This window comes from Carettochelys insculpta, chromosome 14 (genome assembly GCF_033958435.1).
Source record: "Carettochelys insculpta isolate YL-2023 chromosome 14, ASM3395843v1, whole genome shotgun sequence".
NCBI classification, from domain to species: domain Eukaryota; kingdom Metazoa; phylum Chordata; order Testudines; family Carettochelyidae; genus Carettochelys; species Carettochelys insculpta.
In genome coordinates, this window is record NC_134150.1 from 4,197,774 (window position 1) to 4,219,892 (window position 22,119).

Genomic DNA, 22,119 nt, shown 5'->3' on the forward strand with positions numbered 1-22,119 from the left:
GGAGGGCGGGCAGGGACCCCGCCGTGCAGGTTAAACCTCTAGCATCCTCGGGACCTGACCGGTGCGGAGCGAAAGAATTTGCCGGCCCGCGGGAGGTCCACCTTGTCCAGCCCAACGCTTCCCAAACCAGTTTGTTCGCGGAAGGCTTTTGGCCTGGGCCTAGATTGGCGGAGCATGAGCCTGCGGGGGCGGGGGCGTCATACTGATAATTTGCCGCACGTCATGCTCAGAAGTCGGTTTAAAAGAGTTTGGCTTTTTAGAGGCCTTTTATTTTACAAGGAACCAGAAATAACAAGAGAAGCTGTCAGTACCGTCTGTCTTGGGGAGAGGGGCCCAGAGGGGGTCCCCGAGCCAGGCCCTGGTCCCCTTCCTCCCTCTCCAGCCAGACCAGACTGCCCCACTCACGAGCCCAGTTCCAATTCCAACCAGCCAGATCCTGCCTTCCTCCTCTGCCCTGTTTTGGGGGGAGGCGTCACCTGGTTGCCTGAGTTACAAAGAGTCTGGAGCCCCATTGCCTACATGGGAGAAGTTCTCACTCTGGAACTCCCATTACCACTCGGTACTGATGCTATGCTAGGGAAACTGAGGCACCCACCTCAGGTTGCTACAGGACAGGAGGAAACACGTGCGACCTAACCAGCAAGAGAGACAGGCGGTGGGTGCCCAGTACGCTGGCATCCGGGGGGCTTTGATTCCAGCTCTGCCTGGGCAGCAGAATTCAGCACACATGGAGAAGTAACAGGCCTGGCCAAGCAGTACGTGTTCGGGGGATGCTACTCAGACCCCTTGTGGCCCAGAAACTCCGTCCCCCGCTTGGGCTGGCTCTTTCTCCCTCATCCAGCTACCAGCGCTCCGCCTGGGCCCCATTCAAAGGTGCTGAGCATCCCTTTCTGCGTGCGGGGCCCTCTGTGGAGCTGGGAGAGCTGGCTGCAAGGTGCTGAACGGGATGGGTCCTGCTTGTTCAGGAACGTGGCGTTACGCTGTCAGGATGAAGCTGTTCGGTCACAGGTTGTCGCTGCGCTATAAAGGAGGCCCTGCCGGCTCCCTGCTCGAGCGTGAGCAAATCACTTTCTCTGACATCAAGCCCATTAATGCTGCTACTCAAGCCCCTCACACGCCCGCCAGGCCCCAGCTGCCAGAGCCCCAACTCCACGGCATTCAAAAGCCGTTGAGGATTCTCACCGCCGACTTGGTTCCAGCAACCTGCGGTGAGTTGGGTCCCTGCAGTCGGCCGTGGATCGGGGATCGGGGGGCCGGAGCAAGTGGAGGTCCCCCGCAGTTGGCCAGATCGCTTGAGCAAAACTGCCACAGCACGTAGCAGCTGTTTTTTGCAAGCCAGCCGGGTGTGTATCCTGAGCTAGCAGCTTCCTGTCCGTGTCTGCGAATCCTGGGAAAGTCGGGCAGCTGCCCCGGCTGTCCTAGCGGTTGGGGTCATGGCTGAAAGATGTGCACCTGTGGTACCAGCAGTACAGGGGCCAGGCACTGTGAGGTGGGGCCACAGGGAGGAATGACCAGCTCCCATATTCAGGCACAGTTATAGTGCTGGCCTTCTAGAGCTCTCTATGAGAGAGGCAGGTTTCCCCCCAGTGATTATAATTTGAGCTCCGGGGACCCATGTTCCAGTCTTGTCTCTGCCACTGGTCCGCTGGGTGATCTTGGGCAAGTCACATCATAGCTCGGTGCCTCAGTTTGCCTAGCTGTAAAATGGGAATGTTAGAAAAGCTCGACAAGGTACTCCACAGTGTCGTTCTGCATTCTAGCTGTTGTGCTGAACCCAGGGACAGGAATCAAGGGCTAGCCAAAGAGGCCAGCAGCAAGGACAGGTTGTTACCTACCATGGCTCTGATCTTTGATGGGGATCAGCTTCGGATTCCCTGGACCGGAGATACACCCCACCACGCCTCCTGCACGCGAAACCAAGCTGGCGGTGTTTGGCTTCCGAGTAGTTCTGTTGGTTGACGATAGCTTTGGACGGCATTAATTATTTAACTCGCAGGCTCCAGGACGGATTGCGAGAGGCTCCGGCTGGGCTGGAGCAGGCAGGGTGGTGGTTGCGGTAGAAGGCAGTTGCCTGTTGGAAGCCAGAGAGACACTTGCTGGCTTCGGCTGGCTGCAGGACGCAGTGGCCAGAATCCAGTCCTGGAGAGAGACCGGATGGGAAGGGAGTATCTTTTCACTGGGCTAACTCCTGCTGGCGAGAGGGATGAGCCATCGCGCTACGCAGAGCCCTTCTTCAGGGCTGGCCTAAGAGTAGTAGGTCTATATCACCTCCTGCCCCTTGGCTCTGTGCTGATTGGGGATCGTTAAGAGAGGCTGTGTGTGCAGTGCGATTGCCAGGCCTGGCTCAGAACCAGCGTGACCGCTATTTTTTTTTTTCTGTCCATGGGTGAAATAAATTTTATTATGTGCACCCAGGTACGTGCACCACAACACACACTGATGGCTGGGAGCGCTCTGCGAAGCAGCTGGCGGCCAGCCCCCAGAAATTTCCTTTGCGGACAAAATGGGAAACATTTACGGACAGACAAATTTCCTACAGATGTAATTTTTATACTGCATTCAGACAACATAAATGGCCAGAAGTGAAAGGTAATCACTGTCATTCCTACCTCACAAGAACAAGATGCTGTTTAACTCGCTTTCATTTAGTCAGTCGTGCTCCTGGGAGTTTCCCAGTTTGTGATCGTACGTCCGACCCTGACACTGTTAACCAGAGCTGAAGTAGTTGCCCCTGAAATTTAATTGCTGTAGAATAATTGCTGGTTTTTGAAATTTTATTGCACTTTTATGAAGTTTATGGACACCTAAAGTTTTTTACCGACTTTACGGACACATCCAGTTTCAGCTAATTTTTTACGGCCTGTCTGTAAATTTACTGATGGTTGGCAACCTGGGCTGGGCAGCATTTGAATCTCTTGTGGGTGGAGGCCCAAGCTGTCAACTTACAGCGAACGCTGATCGGATTCCAGGCTGCTGGGTGCTGTGCGGGACAGGGACAGGGAACCGGGTCACGTGACGGTCTCTTGCCTGCTTGACGGCCCATAGGAAATGAGGTTGGTGCTGGCTCCTGAGCACCGTTCCTCCCTTTTGGCTTTGTGGAGCATTCAGGGGACCCAGCACTGCACTGGTCAGGCTCAGGCTCTCAGGAATAAGCATCCCTGTCACAAACCCATTGTTCCCCGCCCCCAGATGCGATTGTGGCTGGGGTGTTGCTGGCAGCAGCCACAAAGAACAGAGGGAATGCCCAGGGAAAGCTGGCACTGTCCTTGCCTTTCTGGTGCATGGGGAGGCCTCCTGTCTCTAAGGCTGCTGGATCTGGTGCCTGTGCGTAACCGCCACCAGGCGGGCTTGAACCTGGGATCTCTGGAACAGGAGCCTCTAGAGCTGCAGCAAAAAAGCCAGCTGGCTCTCAGCTGAGGCTGGAGCAGAGACTCGGTCTGTCTTTGCATGAACGGTCTGGGAGTGCTTTACATGGTGTGCATTGAGAACCTCACGCTGTCAGAGAGCCGGCTGGGCCGCAGACTCCCAGACGCAGAGGGGCGGCGGGTTTCTCAAGGGCCGAACGGACGCAGGAAAAGGCCCTCATTCTGTCTCTGTTAGCTTCCCCCCCTCCTGTGTGGGGCCCACTGGCTCATTCTGGTGGGGGTAGTCATGAACGGCGAGGCGCGTGCCTTTTAGCTGGCCGTGGCAGGGCAGCTCCTAACCCTGGGTTGCAGAGTATGGGAAGGTTGTGCCAAGGCTGGTTTGTTTTTCTAGGGTTGCTCAGAGGTCCGGGCTGCACCCGCTAGTTCGTGGTTGTACGATTGGTCTGAAATGCTGGGCTGCCAGCAGTGGGGCGCTGCCGTTTGCCCATGTCGGAAAACAATCCCGGAAGCATCTGGGGAATTACAGCCGGTGGACAGGAACGGGGGACGTTGGCCCCACACGCCTCCTCCTTCGACAGTTCCCCTAAAAACACACCCGAGGCACCCGCCCACCCGAGCCTTTGACGTCTGTGACAAGGTCTATACTAGACCCGGAAGGCGATTGCAGATACGCAGTTCTGGCTACGGCAGTTGTGTAGCTAGAATCCACTTATCTGCAATCGACTTAGCCTAGAATCGTAGAACTCGAGAACTGGAAGGGACGTCGAGAGGTCATCATGGTCCAGGCCCCTGCCCTCATGGCAGGACCAAGCACCGGTTGGGCCGTCCCTGATAGCTGCCTGTCTAACCTGCTCTTACATGTCTCCAGCGATGGAGATTCCACAACCTCCCTTGGCAATTTATTCCACAGTTTGACCACCCTGACAGTTCGGAACTTTTTCCTAATGTCCAACCTAAACCTCCCTGGCTGCAGTTTAAGCCCATTGCTCCTTGTTCCATCCTCAGAGGCCGAGGGGAACGTTTTTCCTACCTCCTTCTTGGAACGCTCTCTGGCACTCCACCAAGGGCTCTGCCTGCCCATCTTTTAGATGCCTTTTTCCTTACATCCCCGCTCACCCAGGAACACGGTTGATTTAGGAGTCAGCCCCTTTGCCCATGTTTGTCATTCCAAAGGGACCATAATTCAGGTTCCAGTTGCAAGTAAATACTATTTGCATCCTAATAGGTCTATTATGTAAATGTGGTTTCTCCATAGTTATAGAAACCAAAAGAATTACTTTGCGTTTCTGTGTTATACTAGTTTATCGCAAGCTACGCGTTACAGAAATTTTAGGACCTCGGGTCAATCACTTGTGCTAAGCTTTGAATTAGATCTTGCTTAGCTTATGTGGCCATCCTCACTGACGGAGGTCAGTCTCCCATTGACCCTCCCTTATGCCTCACGAGATCGAGGAGTACAGGGGTCGACCGTTGACCCCAATAGTTCGATTTCGAGCAAACCCCAGAGGATGGTCCCTCACATCTTCGACCTCCTCCTGGCAAAAGCTGTATAGGGTTTAGTCGGGTTAGCGACTGGGAGATCAGGGACTTCTCAGGCTCTGATTTCTGCACGTTTCCTGTTGAGACGCCTCTGGACCACAGAATTTAAGTCTGGTCCTCAACATCGCTGGTGCTGGAGAGTTTCCATCATGTGATTAAGGAACAACCGTGCAAAAAAAGAACAAAAGTAATGTCTCCCTCAGAAGGACCTGAGCCTCCACTCTGGAACAGGCTGCAGCAGTAGGTCAGCGAACAGTACTGCTTGCTTGGGGGTTAACAACAGTTTCCCTGCTGGCCATAGCCAAAGTCAGGTACAGGTTGAACCTCTCTAATCCGGCACCCTTGGGACCTGACTGGTGCCGGATGAGAGAATTTGCCAGACGATGGGAGGTCAATATAGTTTAGCAGCAGCGTCGACACTTCCATGGCTTACTGGACTCGTAGAAGACATTTGGGGTGAATCGCTGCTAAATAACATCACAGAACACTGAGAGCCACGACTGGTGGCTGGAAACAAACTTTATGGGACTGCGGGAAACTTGGTCACATCCATGATAAGTGGTGGTTTGGCTCACTAAAACCATACCGGATTAGAAAGGTGGCTGCACAAGAGAGTTCTGGATTAGAGAGGTCCAGCCTGTAGCATGTGAGTAGAAGGATGACTTAACGGAAGTTAAGAGGTTTGGGATGAGTAATTTTGGGTTGATTGCAGCTTTGCCCAGGCCGGTTTATCTACGATCGCTGCAGAAAATAGTGACTGACTGACTTTGAGGCTTCAGGAGATGGACCCAAAGGAAAGAGAGGGAGAAGCGAGGAAAGAAAGGTTTCATCCCTGGCTTTCAGGGGCTGGTGAGACAGGCTGGAGGCCTTGCTGGCCAGCAGAGAGGTGGACAGTTAGACAGGTAGGAGGTGGCTGAGATGGAGGAGCCAGGGGGAATCTGCCCAACCACGCTTGAGCTCTTTGCATATCCATGCTGGTTGTCTGCGCGTGCCAAGCAAACCCGCCCATCTGTTCCTCATTAGAGACTCGAGTGCTCGGCGCGATTAATTAATGCTGCCCTGCTGTCGAATCTGGCAGAGCGAACATCCCGGCCTAACCCCTGGTCTCCCTGCCCCCAGCACAGGAACTGGCCTTCCTTCACTACCTGGCACTTGGGTGGTAAAAGTGTTTTTCTAGCTCTGATGATTCTTGCCTGGGGCCAAGAATTCCTCCCTGGCGCTCTGCTCCCACCGCTGCCACCAGGATCTTCACGCTTGCCCGGGTAACCCGATTCCGATTCGCCTAAGCAGAGCTGGCGCCAGGAAATCCACCCAGCTGCTGGCGTTAATAACCCATCCACCCTCGGAGCCAGCCGTGCAAGGCCGGGCTGGTTACGCCCACACTCCACCCCGGGGCTCGGGGCAGGGCTGCCTGGCGGGCTCCGCTCCCTGGGGTCCTCAGCGGAAAGGAGCCGGGTGTAGCTGGGGCGCCTGGAAAGCTCCCAGCGGCAAACCTCAAGGACCGTCTGCCCTCCCCCGGAATAGAGATCGGACTAAAACCAAAACTGCGCGGACGGGGGTAGGATCCTGTTGTAAGCACAGGCTGTCGCTGCAGCAGGTGGCAGCTGATTGCTGTTTGGCCCTGGGTGTGCGTGGGATCCCTGGGAGCTGGTAATGTAACAATGGCCTCCCGCCCTTGGCTACCCTGGCACCGGCACAGGGCAGATCTGGCCGCGTGCCAGTAATTGTTCTGTGCCATCTGTCCATGTGCTGGTATCTCCGCCCTGTCTCTGGCATTTGTCCGCCTTCTCCAGGGGTTGGTGAGCCCGGCCACGGCGCCAGCGAGTTCGGAGCAGCATGTGCTGGGAACGCCGTTATCGCTCCGGCAGATCTTTGGGGGGGAATGTGAATGGGAGTTCCTTGCACGGCCCTTGGGTGGCAATGAGAGACCCCGAAGCGCTTGTCCCAGAACCCCAGTCGTGTTCCATGCAGTGTAATTCCACTGTGCCTGGCGAAGTCGGGTGGGCAAAGGGGGCAAACCCCCAGCAGAGCCCTCCCGAGTCTGGCAGGCCTGCTGCGAGCTTCCGCCAGCAGTGCCCCCAGAGCAAGCCCGGCCTGCGGCGAGCTTCCGCCAGCAGTGCCCCCAGAGCAAGCCCGGCCTGCTGCGAGCTTCCGCCAGCAGTGCCCCCAGAGCAAGCCCGGCCTGCGGCGAGCTTCCGCCAGCAGTGCCCCCAGAGCAAGCCCGGCCTGCGGCGAGCTTCCGCCAGCAGTGCCCCCAGAGCAAGCCCGGCCTGCGGCGAGCTTCCGCCAGCAGTGCCCCCAGAGCAAGCCCGGCCTGCGGCGAGCTTCCGCCAGCAGTGCCCCCAGAGCAAGCCCGGCCTGCTGCGAGCTTCCGCCAGCAGTGCCCCCAGAGCAAGCCCGGCCTGCTGCGAGCTTCCGCCAGCAGTGCCCCCAGAGCCAGCCCGGCCTGCTGCGAGCTTCCGCCAGCAGTGCCCCCAGAGCAAGCCCGGCCTGCGGCGAGCTTCCGCCAGCAGTGCCCCCAGAGCAAGCCCGGCCTGCTGCGAGCTTCCGCCAGCAGTGCCCCCAGAGCAAGCCCGGCCTGCTGCGAGCTTCCGCCAGCAGTGCCCCCAGAGCAAGCCCGGCCTGTGGCGAGCTTCCGCCAGCAGTGCCCCCAGAGCAAGCCCGGCCTGTGGCGAGCTTCCGCCAGCAGTGCCCCCAGAGCCAGTCCGGCCTGCTGCGAGCTTCCGCCAGCAGTGCCCCCAGAGCCAGTCCGGCCTGCTGCGCGCTTCCCCCGGCAGTGCCCCCAGATCCAGGCCGGCCTGCTGCAAGCTTCCCACAGCAGTGCCCCCAGAGCCAGACCGACCTGCTGCGCGCTTCCCCCGGCAGTGCCCCAGAGCCAGGCTGGCCTGCTGTGAGCTCAGTGCCAGGAGATGAGGTATGTTTGGGCTGCATCTAACGAAGGTCTCTCATTTTGGAGAGCTGGCGGTCACCGTAACCCCCGGATGCTCTACACTCCCATAGATTTACTTGACAGCCCTAGAGATCCAAGTCCAGGCTTCTGGAGGGAGTGACTGTGACTGAAGGAAGGAGCTGCACATTGTTAAGTTTTCAACATACACCTTTAGGTGCCTGTTGTTTCAGGTGTCCCACCGGGCAGCGCGTTCCACAACGGGGCCGTAGCAGGCTGCAGAAGAACGTGGCAGCCGTGACGGGGGATCTCTGTTTTCCGACTCGGTTGCTCTTGCAACATGGCCGAGCCTTTTCTGTCCACTGCCTTGCGTTCCGCCCCAGAGGTGGCCGCATTCCGCTGCGACGAGATTTGACTGGCAGGAAGAGCGATCCCCGGGGTGCCACGGTTTATTTAAAACAGGGCAAAGTGACACGCCCTGTGGGCCTTGATCTCTGGCTGTTTGCAGAAGCCTCCAGGCCTGATCGGCCGGTAGGTTGCTGTGTGGGGTGGTCCATCTCGGCCATCACCTTCCTGGCTATCCAGGCTGGCTGGCTGGATTTGGGGTGCAGCGGGGTTCTGTAATTGGCTGGGTGGGGGAGCTTTGGGCTCTTAGGAGAGCTGAACAGCTGCTAGATGAGTTCTTGTTTATTAGCCGACCCCCCGCCACCTGCCTGTAATCATCCTCCAGCTCTGATTAGCCTCCGTAGCGCATGAAAGGCGATTTCTCCATGTGCAGAGAGCATCCCCCCGCCCTGGTCCCCCTCTGAGGCTCGGCAGATTCCCAGGCGAGGAGAAGGTTGCTTCTCTCGCATCTCGCTGAAAACTCAAGGGATTAACCACTGGACTGTTCCATTTCTCCTCCTCTCCTGCATGGCGCACCTTGCTTTTTCGCCCGAATGGTTCAGCCAGAAAGGGGAGAGGGACCGAAGGGAAGATGTCACTCGCGCTAATCTAGCTGTCGTTTTGATTTCACAGCCGGCGTCGGGGAGCAAGGCAGCACGAGGGCGCCGGGCAGGACCACCGCCTGGATGCCGGGGAGCATCTGAAAGCAGGTGAACCCCGCGGGGGAAGACGGCCGGCCGGAAGGCAGGAAAAAGCCTGGAGCTCCTTGGGAGCGGATCGCGGCTACGCCATGGCTACGAATTTTAACGACATCGTCAAACAGGGCTACGTGAAAATGAAGAGCAGGAAATTAGGGGTAAGTGGGGAAGGGCTCCGAAGATTGTGGCTTGAAAAATTCGCCCTGGTTTTGAAGCACCAGAGCAGCCTCCGAATGCAGAAAGCCCTCCCCTCCCGGCCTCTTTTGTGTGCTGAGCCTCCGAGCCAGGCTCTGGCTCGTCTCCCGAGCATCCTTCCCAAGAGCTGCTGCGGCCCGAGGGCTCTCAGCGCCCGCAGGCAGGGCTCCCGGGCTCTGGGCTGTACACGGCTGTGCCGCCCGCTGGTGCTGGTCATTCCAGGGCCGGGTAAAGTTGCAGCTGTGGCAAAACCGGGGGATTTGATGGGTTTTTTCTCCTTTTAATTCAGCTGCAGGGCTCTCCCGCCGAGAGCAGCAGCTCGGGGTAATTTGTGCCAGCCCAGCACATCTGCTGTGTGCGTGCGGTTTTAAAGGCGTCTCGCCCCCGGGTTCTTTGCAGGCCGAGGGGAGAGAAGAGGGTTTTACACTTGTTGCTCTCGGTGTGGCGAAGGAGGGATTTGGCACGGAGCTTGTGCTTTGGTGCCGGACCAGGCAAGCGGCGACAGCGTGGGCAGGGGCCGGCTTAAAGCACAGCTGAACCCAGCAAGATCTCCATGTCCCTGCATTGGCACATGATATCAGCACTGGCCAGGGGATGGTTAAACCTCCGGTGGGTCCCTAGCCTGGCATCATCTGGGGCAGCTGGAGGAGAGTGTGGGTGTCGGTGGGGGCTGTCCTTCCCCCTAGCCCTGGGGGGGATGGGAGAGGTGAGCAGGCCAGCATGCTGCAGGGGATCGCGGAGGGATTGAGGGCGCCCGACGCTTTGCAAGGGTTCGGTCCCTAGGGAGAGGAGAAGGGCCGGCGTCCTGCCCTGTGTGCGAGGGCCAGGGGATCTGTGCTGCTCCGGAGCCCAGCTGCAGGCAGAGACCACCTGATTCGGTGCAGCGAGGGGCGGGGGCAGCTGGATTCAAGCCCCCGAGCTGTTAATTTTCTCTCCTGCCGCCTGCCCCGGAGAGGCAGGCAGTGGCACCTGCCTGGGGGCGCCTGGCTTGTCTGGCTTGCGCCATATTGTACGTGAGGTGGTCGCCGCATCTCAGCGGCGGGGGCTCCGTTCCGGATCCATTCTTAAAGGGGCCAGACAGCAGCTGCTGAAACAAAGACACTCCCAGCCTGGGGCGGAAGAGTTGCCTGGAGCTGGGCCTTGCCCTCCTAGTTCAGGGCTAGGGAAAACAGGGGTGCTCAGCCTGGCCCAGCGGTCCCTGGGAGCTGAGCGCTTGGGCCACCCAAGAGAGATGCAGGCGCCGGCCCGTGCGTGAGCTCCCGCAGCTGGCAGCTTGCGGGTTTATGGGTGGTGCACGTCCTCGCAGGCCTCGGTGCATGGGAGAAAATTTATTCTACCGATGATGGAAAATCCGGGGGGGACCCTGCTCAGGTTCAGGGCTGGGAGTGACACCTCGGCTGGGGACGGCGGCAGGCCTGGGCCAGCGTGGCTGGGGGACAGGCAGGACGCGAGGAGTCGGGGGTGTGGGGGGGCGCTGCAGGTTGGGAGTGACGGGCATCCATGGAGCCAGAGGGCAGCTGCAACTTGGGTTGAAAGGTGGGGCGGCCGGGTTACAGCTCTGGTGCTGGGCCCAGCCGAGGCGTACGCGGTGTCCGGGCTCTGGCCGGCTCCAGCGGCACTGGCACGTCCCCAGCTCGTGTCGCTCGGCCGACCCGCCTGCAGCCGCTGTCTGGCGTCCTGAGCGTCCCCTGGCTGCCGCTTGGGATCCCTTTGTGCTCGGGGCCCCTGTTCTGGCCTGGGGGACCCTGGGCTCCAGCCAGGCTACTGCTGGGTGTCGGAACTTGCACCCTGCACTGGGCGTCCTTCGGGGATGGGTGGCTCTGGGCCCCTGGAAGTGGGGCTGGGGGAGACACTCCCCCCACCCGCCAGTCCTTCCTGGCTGGCAGCCGCGAGCCCTGGGGTTGCAGTGGTGGAAGCTGGGAGCCCCCAGGGGCTCTGGCAGCAGCTGGGAAAGGGTCCTAGTTTTAGCTGCTGCGGCAGCAGCTGGGAGCCCCGGATCTGGCTCCCCCGTGGTGGCAGCGAAGCCAGGCCTCTGGTGGGGGAAGCCAAAGTCGCCCGTGTGCAGGGTCACGGCTTTAAAGTGGAAGTCTGGCTGCTGGCTGCCGGCCTGTGCCCCCAGTAAAGAGGGTGCGAGAGGGATCGGGCCTCCCTGACACAGCTGATGGGAAGGCCGCCCCTAAGTCTCCTAGGCCGTGTGTGCCCGAAGCACTTAGGGCTGACTCGACCAGGTGAACAGCCATGCTGGGCCTCCCCTGGGCCTGCCAAGCCACAGAGCAGAGTGGCCGGGGGGACGGGCATGGATCGGCGGCGGGAAGGGCAAGCGAGACGCACCCCAGGGGCTCGTTAGCGCCAGAAGCCTGCGAGTCCCCACGGGTGGCAGAGCCCAGGGCTGCGCGTCACGGCCGGCCGCACGTTTGGGCGGCGGGGAAGGCAGCAAGGGAAGCCGGACTGCTGACCTGGCAGGCCGAGGTGCTACCCTGCCCTGCCAGTCTTCCCGGAGGGCGTGCCAGCCTCCCCAGCTCCCCCGCGGGGCGTCGCGAGCCCCGGGACGGCTGAGCTGGGTGCCCGAGGCCGCCTGAAGCCGGTGGCCGCTCCTGAGGCTTTCTCTGCACGCTTGGCACCCGCCGGGGGCCTTGTCCGCCCCCGGGGCTGTCAGGAATTGGCCCCCCGCCGGCGCAGCTTGCGGGGAGGGAGCTCGGCGGGGGTGGTGAGGTGCAGAGACCCAGCCGTGGGGACCTCAGGAGGGGGAACTCCCCGTTCTCCTCATGCAGACGAGCCGCCTCCCCGGCGTGCCCTGTGCGGGTGCCCCCGGCCCTGCGTGCCGGCTGCCGTCTCCCCAGACAAGCCAGCGGCCAGCATGGTGTGCTGCAGGGAGCCAGGCTCGGCGGGCTGGGCCTGGGCTCAGCCCAGGGGAGGGGAGCGTCTCCCTGGCTCTCGCATGGCTGTCCTGTACCCGTGCTGGCCTCTGAGACGACTGGCCCCGTGGGCTCCGCTGAGGTACGGAGCAGCGGCTGGGTGGGGGTTCCTGGGGGCTGCCTCCTCCTCCCATGGACAGCCTGGGCCTGTGGCTCTCTCCGGCTCTCCTGGGTGTCGTTATGGGTCCCTGTGCACTGGGAGCTCCTCAGGGCAGGGGCTTCCTCCCCCGGGGGGTCTGGGGGCAGTGCTTAGCCTGCTGCTTCAGGGTTCAAGCCAGGCCAGCCTGGGGGGGTCGGCTCCTTGCCTGGCCGGCAGTTCTAGGGCCTCTGGTGTTCGCCGCCCGGCTCCCCCAGCCCGCCGACACGCAGAGGGCACAGCCCGGCTCCGCCACCCTGCCCCGCTCCCAGATTACCCCCAGCCCGCCTGCGTCCTGGGACGCTCCCCCACGCTGGTGAGTTCGCTGGGCCCACGCAATCCACGTGCCGCCCCTTGGTCATAGAATGAGAGAACAATAGAGCTGGAAGAGACCTGGGAAAGCCATCGAGTCCAGCCCCCTGCTCTGCGCAGGACCAAACCCATCAGATCAGCCCAGTCAGGGCCTTGTCGAGGTGACACTTAAACACCTCCAGGGATGGGGACTCCACTACTCCCCTGGGGAGACCATTCCAATGCTTCACCACCCTCCTAGTGAAAAAGGTCTTCCTAATGTTCAACCTGGACCTTCCCAATCGCAACTTGAGACCATTGTTCCGTGTTCTGCCATCCGTGACCACTGTGAACAGCCTCCCTCCAGCCTCTTTGCAGCCTCCCTTCAGTAAGTTGAAGGCTGTTACCAAGTTCCCCCCTCAGCCTTTTCTTCTGCAGACTAAACAGTCCCAATTCCCTCAACCTTTCTTCATAAGTCATCTGCTCCAGCCCCCTAATTATTTTGTCCTACAACGGGGCTGGGACAAACCACCCCAGTCCGGTCCCAGCGCCCGTCGGGCTGGCTCCCACGGCAAACGCACCCGTTTAGTCCAGAGGCGAGAGGCCGAAGCCAGCCCCGGGCGTAAAAGAAGCGGGGCTCCGAGCCCACGTGGCTGAAAATGCACCATCTGATTTCAGCAAGGCGCGGGTGGTGGGGTTCATTCACACGCAAAGGGGCTTCCGCTGTTTGGTTGCCACGCTGCTTCATTCACATCGCAGACGGGTTCACGGCGGCCTCTCCCGGCTGGGAGAAAACCCGTTTCTGCCTTTGTTTGGTCGCGGACTTTCAAGCGTAACGCCGGCGGGGGTCCCGCCAGCCCCCCAGAGCACCGGTGCCTCTATTCTACAGCCGTGGTCCTCAGCAGGCCAGGCTTCAACGCCTCCCTCGAGACGCCGCTGAAATCCAGTGACTCCCATTGCGATCGCTTACTGCGGTGGGTTACCCTTTGAGGAGTGGGGGCCCGTCTTTATACCCGAGGCTTTTTCCCCTCTTTGCAAGGCTCGCGGCTGTCTTCGCCTTTCTGCCAACGGCCCTTTGTCGTCTCTGCTCGCGTGTGGCTCCGTTCCCATCCGAGACCGCGTTCCTTTGTCTGCCCCAGGCGTGGCTTATGCCAGAAACTTCTTTGCAGCACCCATCTCTAACGGCCTTTGCGGGTTTACGATGTGGAGTTCAGGCCGGGACAATGGACAGGGAGTCGTTCGTTTTCCAGTGCTGCATTCCTTTGGGCAGGGCTGCGCAGTAAGCAGCCCCAGGGCTGGACGTGGTTCGCTGGGGTTAGCCCCAGCAAGCTGCTGGGCACATAATTTACCTGCTTGGCCCCTAGCGGCTCCTGGTGCTGCAGATCGTCGTTCCCGGCCGATGGGAGCTGGGGGAAGTGGCGTGAACAGGGGTACTGCTTCCCACAGCTCCTATTGGCTGGGGACGGTGATCCGCGACCAGTGGGCTCTGCAAATGGTTGTGTTTGCGGACACGCAGGTAAATAAAGCATCCCGCGACCAGCCGGGGCTCACCCTGCTGAGCTACATGCAGCCTGTGGGCTGCTGCTCGCCCACCTCTGCCTTTGGGGTAGATTTCCTGACCACAGCGAGCTTGGCGTAGCGTAGTGAGTGCCTCCCGTACGATGCAGGATAGCGAGTCGCCAGTGGGCCTCTGCCGCAGGCAACCAGGCCAGCCCAGGCAGCCTGCTCGCGCTGAAACCGTCTGCAGGGGAGGGAGCTGCAAAACGGAGAGGCCTTTGTTAATGAGTACCGCCCCTTTAAATTCCTCCCTGCTCTGACTCTAGAGACAGCTGTGCAGCGCTGCACACACTGCTCCCTCTTTTGCGGAGCCTTCGCTTTAGTTCTCCCTAATCATTTGGTTTTTTCCTCCTTTACAATAAAAAGCGGAGAGCCGCTGCCTGCTGGGAGCCTCGGGACGAGGCTGTTGACTCCAGGACATCTGGGATCAGTGCCTTGCTCTGTCACGTAACCGCTGCCTTGATTCACCGCCTGTAAAATGGGCACATGGGTTGGTTTCGGCCAGGCGCTCAGCTTCTGCCTGGTTGGGGGCAGCAGCCTCCAGACCCAGACTAGCATCCCGGTCCCAGAAGCCTCTGGTTCTGCTGTTCACTCGATCGTCCAAGAGTGAGGGGGCTGTAGCCCTTTTCGGAGGCTGAGCCTGGCTGACGGCCCACCCGCTGCGTAGGGGGCACAGTCCAAAGGGGCTCGTGTTCCTGGCAGAGGCGGGTACTTCTCCAGCTGCCGAGGGCCCGGGCTGCAGACACCCCCTGCTGGAGGTGTGTGAGAGACGCAGCCACCTCGGAGGCAAGGGACAGGCCCCGATCCTGCAGGCCAGAGTGCCGTGCGCCCAGGGCTGCAGGCTGAGGAGCGCTGGCCGGTGGGACAGCTGTGCTTCCGGGGCCGGCCAGCCTCCCTTGCGCATTGGCCATCGGAGCATCCCCGGCTGCACTGTCGCGGGGGGCTTTGAAATGCGCATCAGGGGGTAATGCTGCCAGACAGCTGGGGAAAGATGTTGTCTTAGAGGTGGCTGGAGATTGGCCAGAGGTGGGCCCAGGCTGGGAGGAAATGTGATGGGCTGAACGGCCGCTGCGTTCCCAGGGGGCTTGTTATGTGTCTGCAAAGCCTCCGTGCTCTGGCTCCCTCGGTCTGGGCCGCTGGCAGCCTTTCAGCCTTCAAATGCAGCGTTCTCTCGCTGCCGTCCCTCCCACCATGGGGCGCAGCCAGCTTCGTTACAATAGAGGGAGATGTGGTCCCTGCAGCCTGGCCAGGGTCTGGGGGCACTGCCGGGGGAAGCTCGCAGCAGACCGGCCTGGCCCTGGGGGCACTGCCGGGGGAAGCTCGCAGCAGACCAGCCTGGCCCTGGGGGCACTGCCGGGGGAAGCTCGCAGCAGACCAGCCTGGCCCTGGGGGCACTGCCGGGGGAAGCTCGCAGCAGAGCAGCCTGGCCCTGGGGGCACTGCCGGGGGAAGCTCGCAGCAGACCAGCCTGGCCCTGGGGGCACTGCCGGGGGAAGCTCGCAGCAGGCCGGCCTGGCTCTGGGGGCACTGCCGGGGGAAGCTCGCAGCAGGCCGGCCTGGCTCTGGGGGCACTGCCGGGGGAAGCTCGCAGCAGGCCGGCCTGGCCCTGGGGGCACTGCTGGGGGAAGCTCACAGCAGACCGGCCTGGCCCTGGGGGCACTGCTGGGGGAAGCTCACAGCAGACCGGCCTGGCTCTGGGGGCACTGCCGGGGGAAGCTCGCAGCAGACCGGCCTGGCCCTGGGGGCACTGCCGGGGGAAGCTCGCAGCAGGCCGGCCTGGCCCTGGGGGCACTGCTGGGGGAAGCTCGCAGCAGACCGGCCTGGCCCTGGGGGCACTGCTGGGGGAAGCTCACAGCAGACCGGCCTGGCCCTGGGGGCACTGCTGGGGGAAGCTCACAGCAGACCAGCCTGGCCCTGGGGGCACTGCTGGGGGAAGCTCACAGCAGACCAGCCTGGCTCTGGGGGCACTGCCGGGGGAAGCTCGCAGCAGACCAGCCTGGCCCTGGGGGCACTGCCGGGGGAAGCTCGCAGCAGGCCGGCCTGGCTCTGGGGGCACTGCCGGGGGAAGCTCGCAGCAGACCAGCCTGGCTCTGGGGGCACTGCTGGGGGAAGCTCACAGCAGAGCAGCCTGGCCCTGGGGGCACTGCCGGGGGAAGCTCGCAGCAGACCAGCCTGGCTCTGGGGGCACTGCTGGGGGAAGCTCACAGCAGAGCAGCCTGGCCCTGGGGGCACTGCTGGGGGAAGCTCGCAGCAGGCCGGCCTGGCTCTGGGGGCACTGCCGGGGGAAGCTCGCAGCAGACCAGCCTGGCCCTGGGGGCACTGCCGGGGGAAGCTCGCAGCAGGCCGGCCTGGCTCTGGGGGCACTGCCGGGGGAAGCTCACAGCAGAGCAGCCTGGCTCTGGGGGCACTGCCGGGGGAAGCTCGCAGCAGAGCAGCCTGGCCCTGGGGGCACTGCTGGGGGAAGCTCACAGCAGACCAGCCTGGCCCTGGGGGCACTGCCGGGGGAAGCTCGCAGCAGACCAGCCTGGCCCTGGGGGCACTGCTGGGGGAAGCTCACAGCAGAGCAGCCTGGCCCTGGGGGCACTGCTGGGGGAAGCTCGCAGCAGACCAGCCTGGCCCTGGGGGCACTGCCAGGGGAAGCTCACAGCAGACCGGCCTGGCCCTGGAGGCACTGCCAGGGGAAGCTCACAGCAGACCGGCCTGGCCCTGGAGGCACTGCTGGGGGAAGCTCGCAGCAGACCAGCCTGGCCCTGGGGGCACTGCCGGGGGAAGCTCGCAGCTGGCCGGCCGGGCTCGGGCACAGCAGCTGGCTGCGCTGTGGGAGCAGGCAGTGGGTGCCAGTGCCAGCCCCTGGGATTTGATGCAATAGGGGACAGCCGGACGGAGCTTTACCCGCAGCAGAGCTCCCGTGGCAGCAGAGCCAGGAAGGGCCAGTTCCCCATCTCCTTCCTCCAGCAGCCGGGGGCAGAGCGGGGCTGGGGAATTTCCTGCTCATTACAGGAACCCCTGCTGGGCAGGGGCGGGGAGCAGGGAAGGAAGCTGAGTGGCTGCGGGGGAGAAGGGGAGAGCTCCCCCCGGAAGGAGGGAGCAGGGGGTGGAACTGCTGAAGGGGGAGCAATGTGTGCCCGCCCTCGTGCACATTTGTGCAAGATCAAAGGAGTGCACAAGCGTGTGCACGGGGGGGTGTGAGTGTGCGAGCAGACGTGCTGGGGCCTGCGGTCCAAAGCGGTGCTAGGGAGGAAGGCAGGTGTGTGCCAGTTCCCCAGGAGGGGCAGTCAGGCGGCTGTGCTCGTGCTCTGCTGTTAACGCTGGCCGAGTGACAGGCGGCGGAGGGCTGGAGCACCCTAGCTGTCGGCCGCTACCAGCCTCTGCGGCCCCCAAATCCAGCTTAGCCCACGGGGTGAGCCCTGGGGGGACTAGGGCCTCCAGGTAGAGCTCTGCTGTCCATTCGCCCCCTGCGAGGGACCAGACCACCGCAGCCGGCTGCCCGGGAGAGGGGGGCTGTGGGTGTGAGCGGTCAGAGCCCAGCCGTCCTCCCCGGCAGGACGTGGGCCAGGGGGGAACAATAGCCATGCGGAGGGGTGTCTGTTCCAAGACAATAGGCGCTTACTGGCGTGGCTACTCACCACCCTTCCTGTGCAGCGCAGAGGGTGTGTCAGGAACACCCCCAACCTCCGTGGGCTGCTCGGGGAATTCCTCTTGGCTTTGTCTCTGCCCCGTGCCGTGACTCAGTTTCCCCTCTGGGACCTGAGGCCAATGACATCTCCTGGCTGTGAGGCGAGGGGCCCTCGTGTATACAGCATGTAGAGGCCCTCGGAGGCCGGCTGCTGTAGCTGTCTAGGGCCCTGTGTGGTCCTTTCTAGCTGGGGAAGAAACGTTCATAGGTGGTAGCTGACTACAGGGGCACTGCCGGGGGAAGCTCGCAGCAGACCAGCCTGGCTCTGGGGGCACTGCCGGGGGAAGCTCGCAGCAGACCAGCCTGGCTCTGGGGGCACTGCCAGGGGAAGCTCACCCAACAGTGACTTGAGTAAAAATGCAGCTGCTTTCACTTCTGGATGTTGAAGTGCAATGACGATGTGAGGCACGGACTTTTACTCTAGTAGTTTTCCAGAGGGATGTGGGAACCTTTATTTAAGTACCCCCCACCCCCGGTTATTTACTCAAGTAACTTTGGGGGTACTTTTCCCACCTCTGCTCCTGTGAAGGGGGTTTTCATGGTGGCTCCTGGAGGTGCTTTTTGTTTAAAAAACAGCCTCATCGGCCCTGAAATCTGATCTCCCCCATGACATCTGGCTAGTGTAGGGGTGGGGCAGGGCTCTTGCTGTGCGGCTAAGCCGGTCCCAGCTAGGCTGGGGAGGAACGGGACCAGGGCTGCTCACAGCTCTGTGTCACACCCATCTCCAGTGACCTCCCCCGGGCTACCAGAAGCTCTGTGGATGCGGGCTGGGAGCACAGAAATGGGGGTGATAATACCATGGCCCTGCTGCCCCCCCGTGATAGCCTTGGGACCCCCCCCCCCCACACCATTTTTTGCACTGGGACTCGACCCCGTTACAACACTGAAATTTCGGATTTAAATCTCCGAAGTGGCAAGTTTCACCCGTTTTACAACCTGCTGACTGCAAAATTGACCCAAATGCGTTGGGAATTTAGTAGGGCTTCACTTCTGTCTGCTGAGCAGCCAGCATATGGGGCCCCTCTGGTTTCAAAGGCGTGCGCCCCGTCAGGCGAACCAATGGGCCGGGATTAAAGGCTGAACCGGGGAACCTGATGCTAATATCCAGCCTTGATCCGTGTCCGGTTGAGGCTCTGCCGAGTGTTTTGGTTTGTCCGTCCACTCTGCGCCGGGGTAACATTTGAACACTGCAGAATGCTGGGGGGTGTCCCAGGCGTTGGCGGGCAGGACTGTGCTGATGTTGGGGAAAATGAGAAACCCAGAAAGGCTGATGGGAGTGGGAGGATGGTGGGGCGCCCCTTTGACGCTGCAGGGAGGGGAGCGTCTCTGGCCAGGGCAGGAGCTTCATATTGGGCCTCCGCCGAGCGTCCGAGCCCAGGCTGGCGGGGGAATGTGTCGGGTCCCTTAGCCCATCTGCAGGGTCGTTCCCTAATGTTAAGCAAAGAGATCCTTTTCCCGCGAATGCAGTCACCCAGATAACACGCAGCAGTTTTATTAACATGCACCAGGGGAAAAACTTCACAAAGAGCATTTCTCCAAAGGGTGATTTGCATATGAGCCTAGACATACTGGTTTCGTACATAGTTAGGCATATCATTATAATATATCGTGCATATCATTAGCATATTATTATTACGCCAGTTACAGCTAGTTTTATTTGTCAGTTCTTTGTGTAACAAGAGACAGGCCTTGTGAAGAGGGACTGGCCAGGGGGCTTCAACATGTGTCTGCTTTGATGACTTCTTTGTTGCTCCCAATGTTATAATTATACAGTAAAAAAGAAAAACAACCCATCCTGATGGGTTTGGTCCTGCCTAGGGCAGGGGGCTGGACTCCATGGCTTTTTTAGGTCTCTTCCAGCTCTATTGTTCCATGATTCTATGATTATTTCCGATAAACGGCGAATGTGTAAAAGCCCGACAAGGAACAGCTCGGATCTAAATAGCAAACGGTGTGTGATCTGGAAATGGCGGATAACTCCCCCGTTAATATGTGCGGTGCATTGTGGGATACGATATCGTGTCTGTGTTTTGATCGTGTTGCTAATCAAGTCGTGACTTTGCAAAGGAAAAGGCAGCTTGCGGCATTCCCGCCGGGAAGGGCAACGCGCCTTGTAAGAAAAGAAACGGAAATTAAACGGGAAGTAAAATTGGCGTCGGTAAAGGGAGTTGGGGAGTGAAAGTCGGGAAGACAGTGGTACAAACACACGTGTAAAGTGTGAGGAAATAGAATATGTAAAAAGTTTGGAGCGTCCTACAGTGAACATGTATCGCGTCACAAATCACGGTGCGTGTGCGGCTTTGAAAGCAGGTTACAAGCAGTCCGGTTTGACGGGATTTATTCAGGACCAGCTCGTATTCACATGCACTGCGGCTCTTGAACGTAATGAGTTTTTTTTTTTACCGAATTCGAACAAAAATGCCTCTTCTTGCTACTTAGGTGGCCGGCCCCGGGTTAGGCCAAAACAATCCTTCTGACGCAGTTCATGGTTTTCACCACTTCGCCAAAGTTTCAGCAGTTCCCCGGATCTGGGGTCCTGTCCCAGGCGGGCGGTTCGCGGGCTTTGGCTTTAGCGTTACGCTCCAGGGCACAACCTGCAGGACACAGCTCTGTGGAAGAGGGGCCGATGTGCGCCTGGTCCGTCCTCACTGGATCTGTCGGTCAGCGTGTCTTTTCTAGGGCCCCAGTCTCCAGGGCAGCGGCCCTCCTGCAGTTCGGCTGCCGAAAAGCCCCAGGCGGGTGCGACTGATCTGCGGGGTAAATACCCGCCGGGGAGCTGCCTGGGGCGTGCTGCAGCTGCTGTGCTGGTGTGTCTCCGGCAGATCTATCGGAGGTGCTGGCTGGTGTTCAGGAAATCCTCCAGTAAGGGGCCCCAGCGGCTGGAGAAGTATCCGGACGAGAAGTCGGTGTGCCTGCGCGGCTGCCCGAAGGTGGGAGAGGCTCTGCTTACCCGTTGCCCCCGCCCGCCAGCGGCCTTTCCCCTCCCCCCAGCCCCCCTATGGGGAGGGACCGGACCAGCCGGGTGCCCCCTCGACCCGCCAGCGCCCTTACCCCTCCCCCACAGCAACCCCTATCGGGAGGAACAGGACCAGCCGGGTGCCCCCCCAGCCAGCGTCTCTCCCGCTTGTTACCAGTGTACAGGCCCTGGCCAAAGATCTGCCATGGCGAAGGCTCCCTCGGGCTGGCCTGCAGGATCCATGTGTCCTGGCCCTGCACCTGCCTGGCCCCCGAAAAACGGCTGTTCCCCGCCCCCAGCTGCCTCCTGCTGGGGGCCAGCAGCACAGACTGGTGGTTGCTGCAACCCACCTCCAACAGTGGTGGGACCCCCCGGAAATGCAGGTGCCCCCCGGTTTTCTGTGCACCCCTTGGCAAGAGCCTGCGTGTCTCCCAGGGTGCAGCCCGCAGAGGAGCTGGGCGGCCGAGGGCGGGGAGCCCCGTCCCTCGGTGCGGAAAGGGGCGGGGGGCAGCTCAGCAGCGGGTCTCCCCGTGCAGGTCACGGAGATCAGCAACGTGAAGTGCATCACACGGCTGCCGAAGGAGACCAAGCGGCAGGCGGTGGCCATCATCTTCACCGACGACTCGGCCAGGACTTTCACCTGTGACTCGGGTAGGTGGGAGGAGCAGGCGGGGTCATGGGCTGGTGAGAGCCTGCGCAGGGCCGGGGCCCGGCCGCCCGGACACCTGGGTTCCCTCTGCAGCGGTGAGCTGGTGTCTCGGCCTCGCAGGGCCAGGCTTCCGGACGGACAGGCGTGCGTCAGTCCCCCCGTCGGGCCGGCGTGCTCCGGGCTCGCTGCTCTGCCTCCTGCATGCAACGTTCTCAGTCCCTGGGACCGCGGTCAGCTCTAAACGCGCCCGGCTGGCTGATGTCGGCCCGAGTGTGCAGAGAGCCTGGAGGCGCGGCTGGCTGGGGGCAGGCCCCTCACCCAGTCCCCTCCGCTGGCCAAAGATGACCATTTAATTAGCTCTGTTGTTAATTGGTCCTTTTGAGCAGCAGCGGCTTCCTCCTGCGTGTAGCCCACTGACCTAATCCGCTCCTGCTCACTTTGGAGAGCCCCTCCTGCCGGCCGGTGGCCAAAACCTGCTTCCCCTGGACGGTTTCTCTAATGCAGTCGACCCAAAACCTGGCATACTGTGAACACGAGGGCTCGGGGAGTGAGCAGCAGCAGGACAGAACCAAAGCTCAGCAGAAATAATCCAGGGCGGCCGTGCTGATGGCAGGATTAATTCCCCTTCGTGAATTAAACCCCGTGATGCGCAACGCTGCGGAAGCTGGGGCGGGCGTCCCAGCCTGCCCCCAAAGCCTGGAAGCAGCCTGCAGGCCGAGGACAGCCTGCCCCTGGAGGTGACCAGCCTGCCCCTCGGATGGGGCGACGGGGGTTAATCAGGCAATGTGGGGACCCTCGGCTTCTGTGGTTGGACAGTACTTGGGATTCAGCCTGTCCTGGCTCCTGGGACCCCGGTGGGAGCCCTTGGAGGG

The 22,119-nt window shown here is 61.1% G+C and overlaps 1 protein-coding gene across 2 annotated transcripts in view; it reads left to right on the forward strand.

The window, feature by feature from the left end:
* The window catches only part of DOK4 (docking protein 4), a 43,254-nt gene that overhangs the window by 4,776 nt on the left and 16,359 nt on the right, over positions 1-22,119 (forward strand). For both annotated transcript variants that reach the window (XM_075008454.1, XM_075008455.1), the window contains exons 2-4: positions 8,809-9,031; positions 20,465-20,572; positions 21,135-21,249. In XM_075008454.1, the coding sequence (XP_074864555.1) occupies positions 8,966-9,031; positions 20,465-20,572; positions 21,135-21,249 (289 nt within the window). In that variant the 5' untranslated portion in view covers positions 8,809-8,965. The remainder of the gene's footprint in view (positions 1-8,808; positions 9,032-20,464; positions 20,573-21,134; positions 21,250-22,119) is intronic.